Genomic DNA, 18,182 nt, shown 5'->3' with positions numbered 1-18,182 from the left:
GGCGCGCCACTGGAAAACCAAACTTTTTACATTTTACTTTTTGAGGATGAGAAAAGGAAAGGGGGTTGTTTACTGGCAAACATACTGTATAGCAAAATGATATCAAGTCCATTAGAAACCATGCGTTGATGAAGCTTAAGGCTATCCCCTGTCTGTACACTGCCTCAATGACCCTCCACTTTGAGGTGCCCACCACAAGCAAAGATAAACCCAAAGACCTAAGATATGCAATATTTGACCAAATTGATTATGGAAAGCATAGAATGACCCAGTATCTCCTAGAGTAATTTAGTTATTCAAAAATGTATTTGGCTCCTAAATATATTTCCAAGAGTGTAGTGTAGATAGGGATCAACCCTTTAGGGATGACCTCAACAATTCAACAGTTTTTTAAGAAGGGAAAGTGACAGTGAATCACAGCCGGGAAATGGCAAATATGCAAGCACAAGCACACATACCGAGACATACATACTCTGCACACATACACATTCTCAACAGACCCACATCCGCACACACATACATTGATTCTTTACAGTGCAAGATGGACTACTACAAATAGAATCTTCTCAAAATTAGAGGTCTGCTAAGTATGTGAGCACAATCTTAAAGCACATTTTCTTTGCAATAGAACTTTGGTCTGCACCACACGGAACGTTCTTCACACATTAGAAAACTCAGGATGCCATTTCTAAAAAGCGGTTGAAGAACACCCACTAACATACTCACTCACACACACAGTAGTATAATCCGTCAATTACAGCAAAACACACACACACCTTTACACGTACACAACCAGCACACACACGCACCCTACAGGTCCTCTGCACCCTCAGAGTCATCTCCCAACAGATCTTTTGTATAACTGAGTTTCGGACAAAACCAAAGGTATTAACCTAGCTTTATTCATGCGATTAGCTCTATTTTAGAACTGACAGCTCCATTCTAGACTCAACTTGGCTTTCCTATTATAGTAGGAATCCTTAGCCAGCGGCTGTATTGAATCCCATGGGAGATGAACTGGCATGGCCGATCAGGGCCTTTGTAATAGAAAAAGAGGACAATCTCAAAGATGATGCCTGTCAGTTCCATCTCTTCCCAAGGTTCAAAGGCCAATACGAGAAATGGGTTTCCTGCATCCCAGGCGTCACGCAACCCTGCCTGGCTAACGACCAGGAGGGCTCTGCATGTGTCCCGTCAGCTGTGGAGCACCCGTTCACATGGTACACCATCGCTTATACACGACTGTGTCCTTGATTCCATTGAAAACAACAGCAATCATCAACTATTCATTATGTAAATACAATATACACCCCCCCCTCCCGCCCTAGTTAACGCCATAGGTCAGCAGAATTGAATCATTGCATCCTGCGATCAAAGCAACCAAACCAAAGCAAACATGCCAGTAAGCAGCTCCTTCTCCTCGAAACACAGGTTTTCATGATATAGAAGCGAGCCAAAGGCTTTACGAATGATAAATGGACACTTGAGACTTTTTCTATTTATTGACAAATCGAAACCAAAGAAACTTTTTCTGCACCTAACTGTTCTACAACTGAAACTGTTCTAAAGAGGAAGATAATTATAAAAAGTGTGGAGCAAAGAAGAGGAAGAGGAAGGCGGAGCAAAGGACTTCCGGGGGGGGGGGAACGGGAGAAGTAGCTTTGCTCCGTCTGACGCGTCAGGACATTTTAAGGGGAAGCAGGTTGGGGACTGAAAAAGGGTTTAAACACGTGTGGGGGCGGAGCCGTAATGGCCGCTGCTTTCCTAAGGCAGAATAATGTGTCTCTCAAAGTTGAAGAGTGTCTTTAACGTGTGCCTATGCAGTTTTTCAAGAAAATGGAAAAGAACAACGAAAACCTCATCAGCTACAAAACCAAAGATTCATAATTATTCCAACAGCAGTTTGCCCCTCTCAAGTTTCGTTTTTCCCACCCAATTACACCACCATACAGTGTAGTACATTTACATATGTCCATACTGGCCCTGTTTTAACGTCTGTTCAGTATATATGCATGTGTCGTGCCCACGTCTATGACTGTAAGGGTTAGCTCTGTGTCAATCATGGCAGCATGTGGCTCAGTCAAAACCTTTCTCCATTTTTTTTCTGGACATGGATTGCCTCAGTTTTCCATACTCTCCATTTAGGAATATATGCCAGATAATACTTGTGGTCCTGACACATGGCATACGACTTTCTGACACCATGTGACAGTTGAGTACATACCAAAGATAATTGTCCTATAGCACATCCCCTCCGCCACTTTCCTAAGCCTCATGTGTGTCTAAGAAAATCATGTGTGACGCTAATCCTCCTCTCTCTTCCTCCATTTACCTTTGCCCCTCTCCTCACCTTTCTCTTAACGCCTCTCTCTTTCTCTCTCTTGTACCGCTCTTTGTTTATTTCTCTCTCGCTCCCCCTCTTTCTCCATCCTCCCCTGTCTCTCTTTCTCTCTCTGTCATCACATTTTCTCTGCTCCTCTGACACATAGCTGAGTCATCATGGCTGCCATGTTTGAGAGAGTGCACATTAGGAACAAAGGGGTTGGGTGTTTGTAGTCACATCAACATGACTTCAGTCCTTTTGGGGGGGAAACCACCACTTCACATATACACAGTAAGCAAAACCAAAAATAAAACAGATACAGAAGTTCATCTGTTAAGAGAAACTGCTCAAATATCGGTCGAATAGCTTTATCCTTTAGTTTTCTCTCTGAGGAAACTTCTAGTCCAAAGATCCTCCACCAGGCCAGCCCTCCTGCCGCCCCAGGTGTGGAGGGTTGGAGGTCGGGGCCACTTCCATTCTCACTGCAGTCTGGTCTTGAGGAACATGTGTGGGTATGAAATCAAATCCAAAGAGGTTTTCATTGCTTGTCTTAGTACTTAAGTTTGCCAATGCCTATGTACAATTAAGTTGTCCTTGCTAGGTTTTTTGCAATATATGATTTTTATTTATGTAATTTATATTTGTTTTAATTGAGAATTAATTTAAATTGCCAAATCTCCCTCCAAACCCTTTTACCCTGATTAGCTTGCCAAAGTTTACATTGTTTTCCTTACTGTCAAATGTATTTATTTATAAGGTGTGTTAGAACACGTACAGCATAGTTTTTTACTTAATTATTTAATGCTATTTAATTAGATGTAATTGTTTTTATGAATATTTATGGGTATTTAAAAATGTTAGCGCATCAAAGATGCAGTGCTTATGTCCCGTTTAATTTATTATTAGTTAGCTTTACTTTAAAAAGCAACCAATGTTGTATTTAATTGTCTAGATTTATTGACAAAGCAAAGTTTTCAAAATGTAGAATTGTCAGATAAGTTGTAATTTGAATGTTGCCGCTATACTAACTAATCTAGTTGTCTTACCTACAATGCTTTTCTTTTCATCTACATTCTTTCCAATGAAAACAATCTGTTTATGAAAAAATTATGAGCACTGCATCTGTTTTTCAGTGATTTATTAATTTATCGTTTTGTTTTTGTTTTTCTTTGCAAGACCTTTGCATTCTGCTTCCCATAATGGACAAGCAATGAATTTCAGACTAATGTTTGTGACACTTGATTGGAAAGGGCCACACGTTGATATAGATTGTTGCAGACTCACCAAAGATAACTGGAACGTTGAGAGGCTGGTCATTGTTTCACTGGTAGAAGGAAAACAGAGGATTCCCTTAAAACTAGCTGCTTCCGAGACTGACTTGTGTGTGTGTAAAAAAAATCTTTCTATTTCTATAGTGAGAACCAAAGAGGCTACCTCACTGACTTTTCCATTTGTAATTTTAATCGTGTTGATGAAACCAAAGATACCAAAGATTTTTTTCTCTAGTACGGTCTGCGCTTTGCCCATGCTGTCATTTTAATATCTCTTTTCTTCTTTCCCCTCCTTTCTCTCTCTTTCTCTTCCTCTTCCTCTCTCAATGAGACACCCTCTCCTCCCCTCAGATAATAAGTGTAAGGGGGAAGAGGGGGTATGTTGGGATGGATGCTAAATGCCATGTGTTTCAGAAAGCCCCTCACCAGATCACGGTAGAAGTGTGCTGACACACAGTGTTGACACACAACCCCCCCTTAACCCTGATATGACACTGCTTTGCACTAAAACCCTCAAAGCAGCACAAGGGCTGGTGACGTCAATCCAAACTGATTGAAACATTTATATGAATATAAAAATGTATTTTCATTTTCCAATTTGTTTTAATGTAATACTTGCCAATTGACCGATGGCAATACAAGTAGCATTGTATAAGCACAGGACGTAACGCAACATAACCAGGCAAATTGTGAAATAAATGATTGAACCAAAATTAACCAGGTATTAACACTTATTAGCTTGATTACAGGCTTGCTGAAGTTTGGGCATTCACAAATATTGGCTTTCGACACAGTATGTGGACTGTGTATATTTTAACCTGCAACTCCTGCCTAAAAGTTTCAGTGCAAAGTTGTGCAGACCAAACCAAAGAAACCTCAAGAGAAATCAAAGTGACTGGTGAGGTTCAACTCTGAAACACAATTAACCCCGGAAATGGCATTATTGGGACAAAACTGACTAAAACAGTGATTTTAGAATACTCCTTGGAACTTATACTAATCATTCTCCCCTATTTGGAAAAGTAATATGTGCTGAAGTGAGGGAATATTAAACCTACTGTCAACTAGAGCAAGGCACCTAGGGCATTAAATGTCGCCACATTCATGCATGCAGTCTGTACAATGTAGCATATATTACAACAAATCAATATATGCAAATAAGACTTGAAAGTGAGTGTGGCTGCAATTGATGTGTGCCTCATGGAATGTTATGAAAATACAGCAGAACCTCCCCATTCCTTGACAGCCTTAGACCTATATTGCTTTTCCAAAAGGGGCTGCTCAAACAAAGACGTAGAGAGCGCTTTTGTTGCAAAGTATGAGATAACCATGGGACGAGTGCCTTGCTTGAACCAAAGCGAAGTCTAGACCTCTCTGTACTTTTTATTCCTGTGAATACCTCAGCGTCTAGCCGGCCGCCATGTCGAGTGGACGTTTAGGGTCTGGCTCTGTGGTGCTTTGCAATGCAATCAAGCAAAGAACAAAGAGTTATACCAAAGGCTTTTCCATTGCTGTTTTACTTTACAGTCTCCCTCCACCATAAGGTTTCAAAGCTTTAAACGAAATAAGAAAAATAAGAAAAACAAAATACGAACAAATTGTGGCATGTCAGCAGCGCAGACCGTGCTTTCCTTACCAAAATTTTCGCAGATATACCTCATAGATAATAGTGTTTAGGGTAATGTTATTATAGCGTATGTAATAAATTATTCACTTTCTCTTCTTTTTTGGTAACTGTGACTTTACGAGACAAACAAAAAAAGCTTTATACATTTTAAGTTGTGATTTTTGTAATAGTTGAAGAGGTGCGCTTACCAAAAACAAATGCTTGTCTTATGCTCTCTTGTTAATGTAAACCATTTTATTTCATCTCTTGTGGTTTGAGGTTTTTATTTCTCTGGTTTTGTTGGAGGGCTCCTGTTCCTCACGGTACTGGGATTGGGAATCGTGGCAAATTGAGCCCAAAGTTTACATGTTACAGACAGTGGAAAAAAGACCTGTTCTTCTGTTAAGTTTCCAACCATGTTTATTAATTACCCCTCATCTTTGTCCTGCATATTTCTGTGTTAAGGTGTAGCATTTCAATGAACAACTGCCAAGCAGTAATAGAGCCCAGATTTTTATGCATGAGTATATTTACAGTTAGCTAGCCGTGTAATGCTGAGTGATTATGACCTTTAATTTCAGAATCCGTTCCACTCTATGGACTTAGTTTCTGCATGACAGCCTGATATTGTTTCTGTGAGTCTGTATATATTTGCCCCCTCATTGGCTATACACAAAGATAACACACTGGCTAAGAAGTTAATGTTCAGGGTTTATGCTTGTGGTCGACACAAGCCTTGGGCTCCTGTCTTTGGTTTCAAAGTGTGACAAAACGTATTGACGTCAGAACATATTCAAACTTGTTTTGAGGTCTTTTCAAGTGGTCTAGTTTGATAACAGCTGTGAACAAACTACCACAGTAGACCAAGTCAATCCTATCACAGACATGAAATACCGCAATATCCTTTCTAGTGAGTACAGAATAGCCTCAAATTGATGATGTCACAGAATGTACTGTGCCTGACAATCAATGCCTCTTTTATCTTCACTCAACCTGATTGGGAAATAAAACTGACCATGTGACAGTAACCTGTGTCTGAAAACACCGTTACGATTAGAGTGACGGGATTCTGCTCTCAGATTGCAAATTGAAATACACCGTCAAAGGAGAAAGATGTGTCCCAATATCTGCTCTAGCACACTGCATGAAAAGAAGCAACATGTCAGTTGCGCATTCACACCGGCATGCCCATGTTGTGTGCTATGTTAACGGTTCATCGACGTAGATAATCACATGGGCTCCGTTTTCAGTACAGTCGAAAAGTAAGAACACCGAACAGTTAAGTTTCAGAGCAATTGCAATCTCACCCTCTCCTGTTCTCCAAACTGAACCAAATGTGCTCACTGTAAGGACTGTTTGCGCCAAAGACAAGGTGACAGCCGAGTTTGTGGGATTAGTTTCATATTCTACGCAAAAGCTGTCCTCCAAAGATCAAGTTTAACCAAAGAAGCCAGGATGCTCATTACATTTTCCAGCTCCTTTTTTTTTGTGTTCGTTTTTAAACATGTTTTTCCCCAAAATCATTTATTTTCATTGGTTGGAACACAAAGGGGAACTAGTTGATACATTGTGCTGTGAAATCAGTTAATAAGCAGTTAAATGAACAAAATTAAGGAGGTACTGATTTATTGTTGTGCCACCCTATGTGTACAGGAAAATAAAGGAATCACCATGGTTTTATTCATATGATTTGTCTTCATGACTTGAACACCAAAAAATGTATTTCAGAGCTTCATTTTTGTCATGTACATTTTGACTTCTGGTCATTTTGCACTGTCTGCTAATATTTGTTGAAGACAGGAGGAGACCATTCGAAGGAAGTCATTTATTTTGACTTTGTTTTATTTGAGCCTTTTGACCAAAAGACATGGCAAGAATGTCGTCGGTCTTAAGACATCTACTACAGAACAACAGCTCACACCAACATCACTGTAACTGTCATTCTAATGTGCTGTTATGATTCTGGGTCCCGTTTTCACTGTACGTTTGTGTCATTGAGTAATGTGAGAATCATTCTTTCTGTCAATGGAAGCAGAGGTCAAAGATAGTGACAAACCAACAATGACAACAACATGCCATAAACAAAGATATGGCACATTGTCATTTATTGAGCCACTGATAGCATACAAAAAGTCCTTAACACTCATTAGTCGATGGACGCCTGTCTCCAAGATCAAACTATGTTGTCTTTCCATTGATAGTTGCTTACATCACAATCAATACAGTGACAGATCAAATATTAATATTCTTGCTCCTTTGACTGGTTATAAGTTCACTGATACAGAACCTTCCCAACGGGGTTTTCGTTTGATAAATACACAACTGAGATATGGCTCATTATAACTGCATATATATGTTTGCATGTCTTTCAGTAGTTTAATTTCAATTTGAAAAAAAGCCCTGATGCATATTGGGTTTGGATTCCTCCTAAAGCACTGTCTTTGAACCTTACAAACAGGTAGGACTTCAAAATAGTATTTGCTCCTCTCATCTGTGCAATATTATTAGCTGTGTAAAAAAAAGAAAAGGTAAAAAAAAAAAACGTTACGGTAACGAAATAACAACTATCTATATCAGTGTTTCATGTTTCAACGACTGCATACATTGGAGCTTTTAATATTGTTCAAGTTGTTGATGTATTGGGCACTTTAAAACCTTCGCAGGCCATCCCAGTCCTATCTCAAGATGATTCAGTTGTGTGTGTGTGTGCTGTTTATATTTGCTGTTTCAACATAAAAGCTTTACATTGCGCGCATTAGTGTTTTGTCTGCATCATGCTTCCATTTGATCCGGTACCTCTGTTTTGATTTTTATTCCCACTATCATCAAATGGTAGTGCTGTATATTCTGCTATTAATATCAAATAAACGGCTTTGATTCATTCACATACAGCTTCTGCCTCCTGTCTTCCTTTGAGGATGTAGACAAAGGAAAGAAGAGGACATTTTAAACCACGGCCCAGTGTGCGGGGGAGTTCTGCGCCCGAATTGAATGACATCTCAACACATGCTTGTGCCCAGGTGTTATTTACAATATGTAATGTATGACAATAGGTAGGTCAGTAGGCTTTGTTGTGTCGTTCAACCTTCTGTATCTGACAATGCAAGTCTTGCCTCTGGCAAACCCCACTTTTTAATCCCTCAGACTAACCAACCGAATCCAGCAATATTTCAGTCAGTCCAAAACTGGAACAACTTCATACATAAAAAAAAAATATATATATATCCTTCTATACCTTTTTATTTTTGGTTGCCTGGCCAAAATCTATCATTCAACTTATCTGTTGACATTGTCTTTCTATTACCCGATAATCAGATCTGAGATAAGGTGTGCCACGGAAATCATGTCTTTGTGGACCAGACTCAGTTAAATCCAGACACACAGTCAAGAGAATGTTAGCAGTCAGTGGTCAAGTGGTGTGGATGACCGGTACTGAAGAATTAGCTGCAATGGGCCAACTGCTCTCACCCTACCTGATACACTGTAGTAATAATGACACAGAAACAAACACATTTGCATCACACATTCATTTTCAAACAGAATACATTTCAATGAACTTTTGCATATGTACAACTACAAAATATTCAGATTCAGAGTTTGTAACACATCGTTCAAGTCTTTCAGTGTAATGACTACAACCTTCTTGCTTCTTCACAAAGCTATCCGATTGGTGTGACCACAAAAGACATTTCCAAAGACAGATCGAAGTACATAGACAATGTTTAGCATGAAAGAAAAAAAAAGATTTAAGTTATTCAGTTATCAAATTGGAAGCCTGTACAGTCATGTCGTTGTGTTCATATCAGTACCCATCAAAGATCAAAGTGGCTGCGTAGAAACTGGTTGCATGGGAAACGTCTTCTGAGATCATCCTATTGGACCTTGGAACACATTCCAAGGATACTTTTACGAAAGGAAAGAAGCTGACACGTTTGAATAACGTGGCTGGCGAATCAAGTAAACACCCGGCTCCTCCCACCATTCTCCTCCTCTTCCTCCTCCTCTCTCCAGCGACCCTCTCCTCCTCCTCTTTGCCCTCGGCCTTCCCGCCGGTTCACACAGACGCCACCTTCAGCCCGTCCGCCCTGGGTCGGACGCTCATTCGTTCCCTCATTTCACGCTGCCTCTCCGCAGCCCCGCCATATGCCCCCGCCGCCGAACCCTTTTGGACCATCTACCTCCTGCCTCCCCCTCAACTCTTTTTTTCCCCCTCTCTCACGCTCAAGAAATCAATCGGAGGACTCTCAATTAGAGGTCACACGGTGAGAGAGCGGCCGGCGTCCCCGGCTTTTCAATTACCAGGAGGCTCCCGCTGTTGCAGCAAGCGGGATCTCACCACTTCTCTCCCCCCCCCCCCCCCCGCCTCCCTCCCATCAACACACACACACACACACTATGCTGGCTAGCCAGGAGAGGAGAGCAGTGGCACGGAGCACAGGGCCCAAACTCTGAGGGGTTATTGGGTCCTGGACAGCCAATCTCTCTCAGCTTAATCAACAGCACTGGAGGTGATTGGGACACGGTGGGGGAGGATGGGAAAGATGGGGCGGGGAGGGGGGGGGGGGTGCGCAAGACTGGGGGAAGGTGGGAAAGAGGAGAGTAGATGGATGATGGGGGAGGGAATGGGATGGTGGTGGGTGGGTGGAGTAGAAGGAAGGTAGGGTGAGGGAGGGAGGGGGGAGAACAGGGAAGAAAGAAAAGATGGAGGTTGGGAGACAGGAGGAGGTTGGGAGACAGCACAAGAACAGTACAGATAGGCCGTTGGCCTTGATGTGGATACACATCTTTCTGTTGGTGATATTTACTTTGATGGGAGACTTTAAAAAGGCCTGGCATTATATTTGTTAATATCCAGGAATTTAGATTTTTTTTTTGGGGCTCCCTGTGTAGTACATGTCTACACAGGGAGCCCCAAAAAAAAAATCTAAATACAAACGGGAAATTAATCTAGCGCGAGGTTAATCATTTGATTAATATTTTAGTAAAATTTTAGTAAAATAAGTCTTTTTTTTCCTTGTCGGAATGAACACTGAATTGCAGGGTGTCATTTAAGAATATGTGCAAAACAATATACCAAGGAAGGGTGAGATATTGTGGAGAATCTTACACCAAGCATCTTTAATTTATGTTTATATATCTTCGTATAACGTTCATAATATAAAAAGGTACATGGTATGGAACAAGCTGATGACGTTTTAACTTCAATAAATAAATGTCTGAACTGTGACTGAACTGGTTTCTCTTGCTATATACACATACCTGTAGTACAGTACATAACTGTACACTGACTCAAAACACACACACACACACACACACACACACACTTTCTCAGGGATCTTCAACATGATGTACAGAGTAATTCAATTCATTAGAACCAGGTGTTACCAGATCACCGGTGAAAATGTGCATAAAAACAGTCAGATCTTCCGTCTTTGAGAAGTGAATGAATGAAAAGGCACGAGTCGGGCGCAGCAGCGATGGCGACAGGAAGCTGCTCCCGTGGTTACCTACGGTTAGAATGAGGTCGCGGGAGAAGCCGACCCTCGATTCATGCCCCTCGGGGTCAAGGACAGAAGCATGACAGAAGCCAGACAGGGCCAGTGTCTGTGTCTGTCACGCTACATTTCACAGCTTACCACAGAGGGCACTGAAGACTAGGAAGGACTGGTGTGTTTGCGGTACAGAAAGCTGAATTCGAGCAAGACGACATACTAGCGCCATCTTCCACCGCGGTAGGCAGGTCAGTGTGAGGTCAGTGGTTACTTTTGACTGTGGAGCTGTGGCACAGTCGGTTTGTACAGTGTGGACCTCAGCAATGAATATAGCAGAGGGAGAGAAGAGCACAAGAATGGACTTTATCCAGCATCAACTATTTCAATCATTCCCCCAAAAATCCTAATATGAATGACGTCCAGGTCAATTCCACCGAGAATGTGCCGGAGAGAGAACACCAACCAGATGGAATGTAAAAAATAAAATAAATAAAAACATCTCCAATCTGTGTCTTCGATGCTATGTGATGTGGATGGGGGGGGGGCGATTTGTGAAGAGTGACTGTTTTTTGGGGTTATATTTGGCTTTCGTGTTCGTTCCAGATTGACAGCAAGGAGGAGGATGGACGGCGGGGGAGGGGGGGGTCTACGGTTTAAGAGCGTATAAGCGTGTGTGTGTGAGAGCGGGAGGGAGGGAGGGAAGTTAGGACTTCTGGTTGGCGAAGAAGGCCTTGGTTTCTCCACAGGTGGGGTTGACGCAAAGCGGGCAGCGCAGAGTCAGCTGGCGGGAGCACGGCTCGTCGGACTTGAGGTGAGACCGTACCAGGTCGGCCAGGGCCTGAGGGAGGAGGAGGAGGGGGGGGGAAGAGGAGAGTGAGCTGGGCTGAGCACATCAAAACCGGGCTGGTCTCACTGACCAACAACACACACACAGAGAAAAGGACAAAATCACAAGGAACCCTTTGAACCATTTGTAGGCCTCTGTCTGCTGATGGTGGAGCCGCTTGTGGGTCTGCAGAAGGCTGGTTAGGGCTCCGACTGTGGGGATCAGCGCCAGGTAGTGCCACTGCAAGTGAACTCAAAAGGCTCGCCGATTGATTTCGGCTGCTCCCTCTAATAAACCCTCTCAAAAGCTGCCTGTTACTTTTACACACAACCTGCACAACTTCCAGGGAGGCCACCTTGCTCGAGCGTGGCTGCGAGGAGCGAGGGATGGAGGGATGGTTGTAAGAGAATGAGAGGGTGGGGGGGGGGGGGAGGTCGGGTCGGTCAATCCCTTTATTGACCAGTTGCTCCCTGGAGCTTTCCTCCCAGCTCATGGGCTGAGCAGTGCTACCCATGGTGCCTATCCCTCGACAAATTACCCCAGCCGAGAGAAATCGGGGGGGATCGGGGGTCAACTCTGGGAGGGGCCAATGCCGCTTCAAAAGCTCTGCCTGTGCATCTTTTGATCCTGGCACCGGCATAAGACCCAGTCACTCCACAACGAGGTGGGGGTCTACGACGCCGCAGTACCTAAGCAGCACACAAGCCAGTACTTTGCCCGTTTCTTTCCGCTACAAGCGGCAATTCGGCAAGGACGCCGTCTCGAGAAAATCCATCGTTTCTCGAATCACGAGGAATGAAGGCCAGAGATCGTTTTTTGTTGTCGTTTTTTTATTTTATTTTTTTATTTTAAAGAACCTTGATATTAAAAAGGAAAGGTATTTCGTTTGTTCGGGCTTGGCACCGTGCGTTTGTGAAATCTCAAGGAAGTGCACCTTGGGGCGTCCCTGACACCACGCTGGAAACGTACCTTGAAGAACAGCGGGTTCCCGTTCAAGGACTCGGCGCGTCTGATGTTCTCCACGCCGCACTGAGGAACAGACGCACACATCCACACATTACCTCGGCACCGTCAACTTAGCATGACAGTCTAACCCTCCTACACTCTTATCTGGGTGTTCGGCGTGACCGCTGGTTCCCCCTGCCGTGAGGGGAATGTTGAGGGGGGAGGGGGAGACTGCATACTAATCTATTACATGCGCCTTAGCTGTATGGTCACCGGTGTTTCTCATACATATATCCTCCCCAGCAATATTACATTTAGTCATTTAGCAGACTTACAGAAAGTACAGGGACATTCCCCCGAAGCAAGTAGGGTGAAGCGCCTTGCCCAAGGACACAACGTCATTTTGCACGGCCGGAAATCAAACCGGCAACCTTCAGATTACTAGCCTGATTCCCTAACCGCTCAGCCACCTGACTCCCCATGCATGTACAGTATCCACACATACAACAGGGTAAAGGCTCTCTGCTGCTCTACCAAGGTGGGCGTTGTGTGTGCGTGCGTGTGTGGCTCCTCACCTCCTCCCCCAGGACTTGGGAGTACTCGATGTCCAGTTCGTGCAGCGTCTCGATGTGGTCGCTGGTGAAGGCGATGGGCACGAGGAGCAGGTTCTTCTTGCCGCGCTCGCACAGGCCCTTGATGACGTCGTCCGTCTGGGGGCCCAGCCACTGCATGGGCCCCACCTGGGGAAGGGGGAGGAGACACACGTGGGAGGGGAGGGAGGGAGGGAGGCCAGGTGTGTTGGTGTGGTGTCGGAATTCACTTCAAACTGGTCATTACTGGTTATGTGCTGTTCATTTGATCTATATCAAATTAATAATTAAAAAAAGTTTTTATGTATACACAAATGACTTCAAATGTGTGGCGCTTAACTGAAACTAAAGTGATCCCATCGGGGTGCATGGTCCATTCATAACCACTAGGTGGTGCTTTTGGGTCAATTATAAATCTGAAGCGTGCTTCATGAAATTCAGTAGGGCTTTTGAAGATTACTCCTTACTCAGATTACTCCATACATAAGCAAGAACCTTTGGAATTTCTCCCCATAGCGGAGTACCATCGACTCCCTCCCTGAGTGTGTGACTGTGTGTTTACCCTGGACTGCCAGACTAAGCGGTAAGGGTTGCAGTGACCCAGCCTCTCCATCACCCTCTGCACTGTGGCTCCCACTTCTTGAGGATAGGGGTCTCCCCGGTTCACCACCTAGACATGGGACACACACACAGTTACTAAAACCGGTGAACGTAGTAACACTCCTTGTACGTTTGACATCCCACAGGCTCGGCCAGGTTCAACTCGGCGTCTGGCGGAAAGACTAAAGAAAAAGACACAGAGCACATCCGACCAGTGGGTAATATCTAGGCATCGGAAACACACACACACACACACACACACACACACACACACACACACACACACACACACACACACACACACACACACACACACACACACACACACACACACACACACACACACACACACACACACACACACACACACACACACACACACACACACACACACACACACACACACACACACACACACACACACACACACACACACACACACACACACACACACACACACACACACACACACACACACACACACACACACACACACACGGTGGTGTGGAGGGCCGGGTGAACGGAGGAGTACTCACGGCCATGGGGAGGGAATGTGCCGAGAACAGGATCACCACGTCGTCCCTCTTCTCCGGGGGGAACTTCTGCAGCTCGTTAAGGACGTGCTCCGCGAAGCACTGCAAAGGCCACAGGGAGAGGGGGCCCGTTAAGGCCCGTCCGAGGCCACACCACATTTTCACACCTTTCTATATACAAACATACACAGAGGTACTCGGGCGTACCAGTGCTTTAGGTTTCTCTGTGCTTGGAAACAGAACACGACGCGTATCGAGTTTCCGTCACTGCGGAACTTCGAATCGAGGGCCTGAGAGGGTCGAGCAGGCCGGAGTCTACACTTTGCACATGGGAACGGTTCATCCTAGGTCAACAACCCTGACGAACCCAGCTGGGAGTTTGGTGCCAATCCCCATAGCAACCAGCACAAAGGAGCACAGGGAGCCAAAGGAGCATCTAGCTGAATACTTGAAGAACCTCAATGCGACTCCGAACCAGCCTGGCATCACCAGACCCATTCGCGAGTGCGTATTCTCTCAGGTCATTTTCGATTTCTAAAAGGGAAACGATCAAAGAGAGTGCAGTCCGGATGCATTTGGATAGATCCAACCAATCGGAGCGACCAAAAGTCAATCTCGGTCGTTTACGAAAATTCCTCAACGGTACAGTCATCGTTTTCAACCCGCCCCATATCAGATAAACTGTTGTGATTGGCCCGCCCACGTGTCAGTGGAGGGGGTTAGGGGAGGGGCCAGATCCACCCGCCAGAGCAAATAAAACACGGGTTCGCAGCTTTGTCTGTCTCCCAGGCTCATCTAGTCACTGATGATCTAGTCTTCCGTGCTGATGGGGCACCAGGGAGTTAGGACCAGTCGTGCTACGTCAACAGCACCACCGCACGAAGAGTTCTCACCTCCACCAGCAGCGGATGTGTGGGCCAGCGGTCGATGACGCTCCACCTCATCTTGGGCCGGTCCGCTCTGTTGCTGTAGTAACGGTAGATGGCGTTCAAACTGCTTCCTGTGTAGGGAGATGGGAGATGAGTGGAGCGAGAACAACAATGCCATCGTCTGTGCTCTATGTCACACAAAGGAAAGGAGGAAACGTAACGCAGCGGTCAGAATGTCACAGTGATGAGTCACAACATTGCTGGTTGGCTACAATGAAATACATTTCTCAAGCAGTTCCTCTTCAGGTCTCACTCCCCCCCCCCTCCCTCCCTCTCTCTATGATATTGAATCTTCTCTCGCAGTGACAGAGAAGTGTGTCTAGAAGGAGCAGCTGGTGGGACGAACCCCTCTATAGTTATCTAGCCTTGGCAATACATACAGGAGGCAGGGTGGGGTGACAGGCACAGGGTGCTTCCACAACCTTCTGTTAGATAACCCAAATGTCCAGATATTTGTCATTCACAAGCCCAAACCCTGGAAAGGGTTGGTGTCTCCCACAGATTAGGTCTACTCTAAAAATCTTCTTTTGTAAAAAAAAAAAAAAAAACATTTCAGTTGTTCAAAGTTTTTTTTCCCCATAAATATACATTCAGATGAAACTTCTTTGGGGACAAAGACTCCCTCCTGGAGTAGCGCCAGCCAGGGGAGGGCTGAGAAGGCCACCTGCCTGTGGTGGAGCAGCTGTACTGAGGGTACTGCGTGAAGGCCACGGCTCGGTCCACCCCGTCCTTCTCCATCTCCTCGATGGCCTCCTCGGTCAGCGGGTGCACGTAGCGGAAGCCGATGTAAAACTTGTGAGGAGCTAGCAAACAGGGAACATTCGAAAAACGATAAAAAGTCACACGAGGGAATCTTGTTTATTTCCACCGCTTGGATGTGTGTATATACACAGCAAGAAGAAACCCTTTTATATGAAACGAATCGGCCCCGGAAGCGGATACTTTTGACATTTTGTAGACCGATATACTGCATCATCCACAACCCTTGTGCTGAGTTCTTAGAGAGAGTAAGAAATGACCCGGCAGGAGAAAGCCAACCTCTTATCACTAAGGTGTGGTGTGGGGTGTGGCGCAACAACTCTTTACTATCTCCTCCCCACACTCCAACTCGGCTCCGGAGCAAGATAAGCAGACGACTAGTCCTAAAACAGCCCTCCCGTTATTGCTAACAGGGTAGAAGGGTTCCCTGGTCTCACCTGTCTCTGGGCACATTTCATCCAGCAGCTTGACCATGCCCTCTCCTTGCATGGTGGTCCAGGCCTTGATGGGCGAGCCCCCTCCAATCTTGCTGTATTGCTCCTGGATCTTAGGCGTGCGGCGCTTTGCTATGAATGGCCCCAGTGTGCTGTGGAAGGCAGAGATGTCACAACGTTGACTTTAGGAGGTGTCAAGAGAGGTGAACAAAAAGGATCTTGCACAAACATCTTCCACCTCGTTGTGGGAGGTCTGCGAGCGGGCCTTTTCTTACTTCTGAACAGGAAGTTTCATCAAGTCGGTGTCCAGGAAGAGCCGCAATAGGAAGTCATGAACGTCTGTGAGTTTTTCAGGACCTCCCATGTTCAGCATAAGAATCCCAGTTTTAGGTTTTCTGCATTGAGACAAAATACGGCAATTATTGTGGACGTTTGTAGTTATATATCAAAGACATCTAAATTACTATCCAGAGAGCTGCTCCATGTAGGAAGATGAGCATCCAGGACACTCCCTCACTCTCTAACACACACATTTTCCTATGTACAAGTATGTCTCTGAAGCATTTGCGAGACTAAACTTTAATAATAGTTGGAAAGAAAAGGCATTACTTACCTGTTCTCGAGGGTTTCTGTGGATACAGCAGAAGCTGGTTGCACAAAGGCTGCAGCAGCTGCAGTTGACTGCCTTCTTGTTCTGAGAGATGTACTTACACACAGGGTTATGGCATGGCTGCTTCTGGCAACTGAGGAAAAATATAATAAAAGAAACAACCTTCACATAAGTACAGTGCAGTTATGCAAGTAATATTATTTAGGCACTACCATGACCGATAGTTGAATAGGATGTTGTTCTATTTAGTGTACACTTGGCGGCGCAGGGTTATGCAAGTTCAAAAAATGTGACTTGTGTAACTGCAAATTTATCCTCTTTACAAAACTTTTCCACGGAGAAAATATCCACCAAAAATATTTTGAAAGACATACAATAATAACTTATTGATATTAATAAAAAACCATTTCGAGACATAAATATTAGCTAGAATGCTAGCACTACAGTATGTGGTAAGACAGCCAGTCAGTAAGTAGCGAACTGGCTAACGCTAGCTGGACTAGCAAGAAGCTAGTTAGCTACAAATCTGACGTAAGCTTGGTATTACAATTGCGTAAGAGCTAAATAGCTGATCAACTGTAAGTAAGGATTTAGGAAAACGTTATTTTCAGATCATAGCCTGCATGGTCTTGGCATGTGACTCGTAGCTAGCTAACTTTCTCATTCACAACCTGTCAGTGAAGGTTATGCTAACTAGGCATGCCATTCTTAACTCACATTGGACCAGCCGACTCGCACTGCCCAACACAGCCATCATGGTATTGAGTGGTTTGTGCTGTCCCTTTCTCCTCTTTAAGTAGCTCCTCTTGGCAGAAAGGTCTATCCAATAGGTAGTTCCTTAGATTACTTCAGCTGGCTTTCAGTGTCCCTTCTAGCCTCTACTCTCTCTTTAAGCAGTGTTGTCATGCGTGCTTTCACTGACATAGTTGATGACGCCACTAGCAGCATCTAGACTCCGCCCAGTAGAGCCCTAGATCGCAGCGTTCCACCCAGAGCCATAGAAAAATATTAATACTTCTATCCATAGCAATGGCTCTGGTGGTTCTACCTAAATGAAAATGTTGCATATTGTAGCCCCTAGGTGTTCTGACTAAGTAATAGTACATATAATAGTAGAAAACCTTATCGTCCAATTTCCGAGGGTTAGTTTCCGACACTGTTTGCATGCCTAACGAAACTGTCAGCATGCCTAAAATGTACTTCCTTGACAGACAAGTTAGTCAGGATTCAGCCATTAGTAGCATAATGTGGCTAGTAGGCAAGC

The 18,182-nt window shown here is 44.5% G+C and overlaps 1 protein-coding gene across 1 annotated transcript; it reads right to left on the bottom strand.

Annotated features, from left to right (window-relative positions):
• Positions 1-10,291: 10,291 nt before the first annotated feature.
• fech (ferrochelatase) lies at positions 10,292-17,790 on the bottom strand. The gene is made up of 11 exons (XM_067258247.1): positions 17,636-17,790; positions 16,922-17,051; positions 16,584-16,703; positions 16,312-16,460; positions 15,780-15,918; positions 15,080-15,182; positions 14,190-14,288; positions 13,616-13,723; positions 13,039-13,203; positions 12,488-12,547; positions 10,292-11,530 (listed from the first exon to the last, which is right to left on the bottom strand). The coding sequence occupies exons 1-11, from the start codon at positions 17,673-17,675 to the stop codon at positions 11,396-11,398; spliced, it is 1,248 nt and encodes a 415-aa protein (XP_067114348.1). The 5' UTR covers positions 17,676-17,790; the 3' UTR covers positions 10,292-11,395.
• Positions 17,791-18,182: the final 392 nt, after the last annotated feature.

The sequence above is a fragment of the Osmerus mordax genome, chromosome 20 (genome assembly GCF_038355195.1).
Source record: "Osmerus mordax isolate fOsmMor3 chromosome 20, fOsmMor3.pri, whole genome shotgun sequence".
In the NCBI taxonomy this organism is placed as follows: Eukaryota; Metazoa; Chordata; class Actinopteri; order Osmeriformes; family Osmeridae; genus Osmerus; species Osmerus mordax.
Note: the sequence above shows the minus strand (reverse complement) of the source record. Positions and strands in the feature narration are given on the sequence as shown.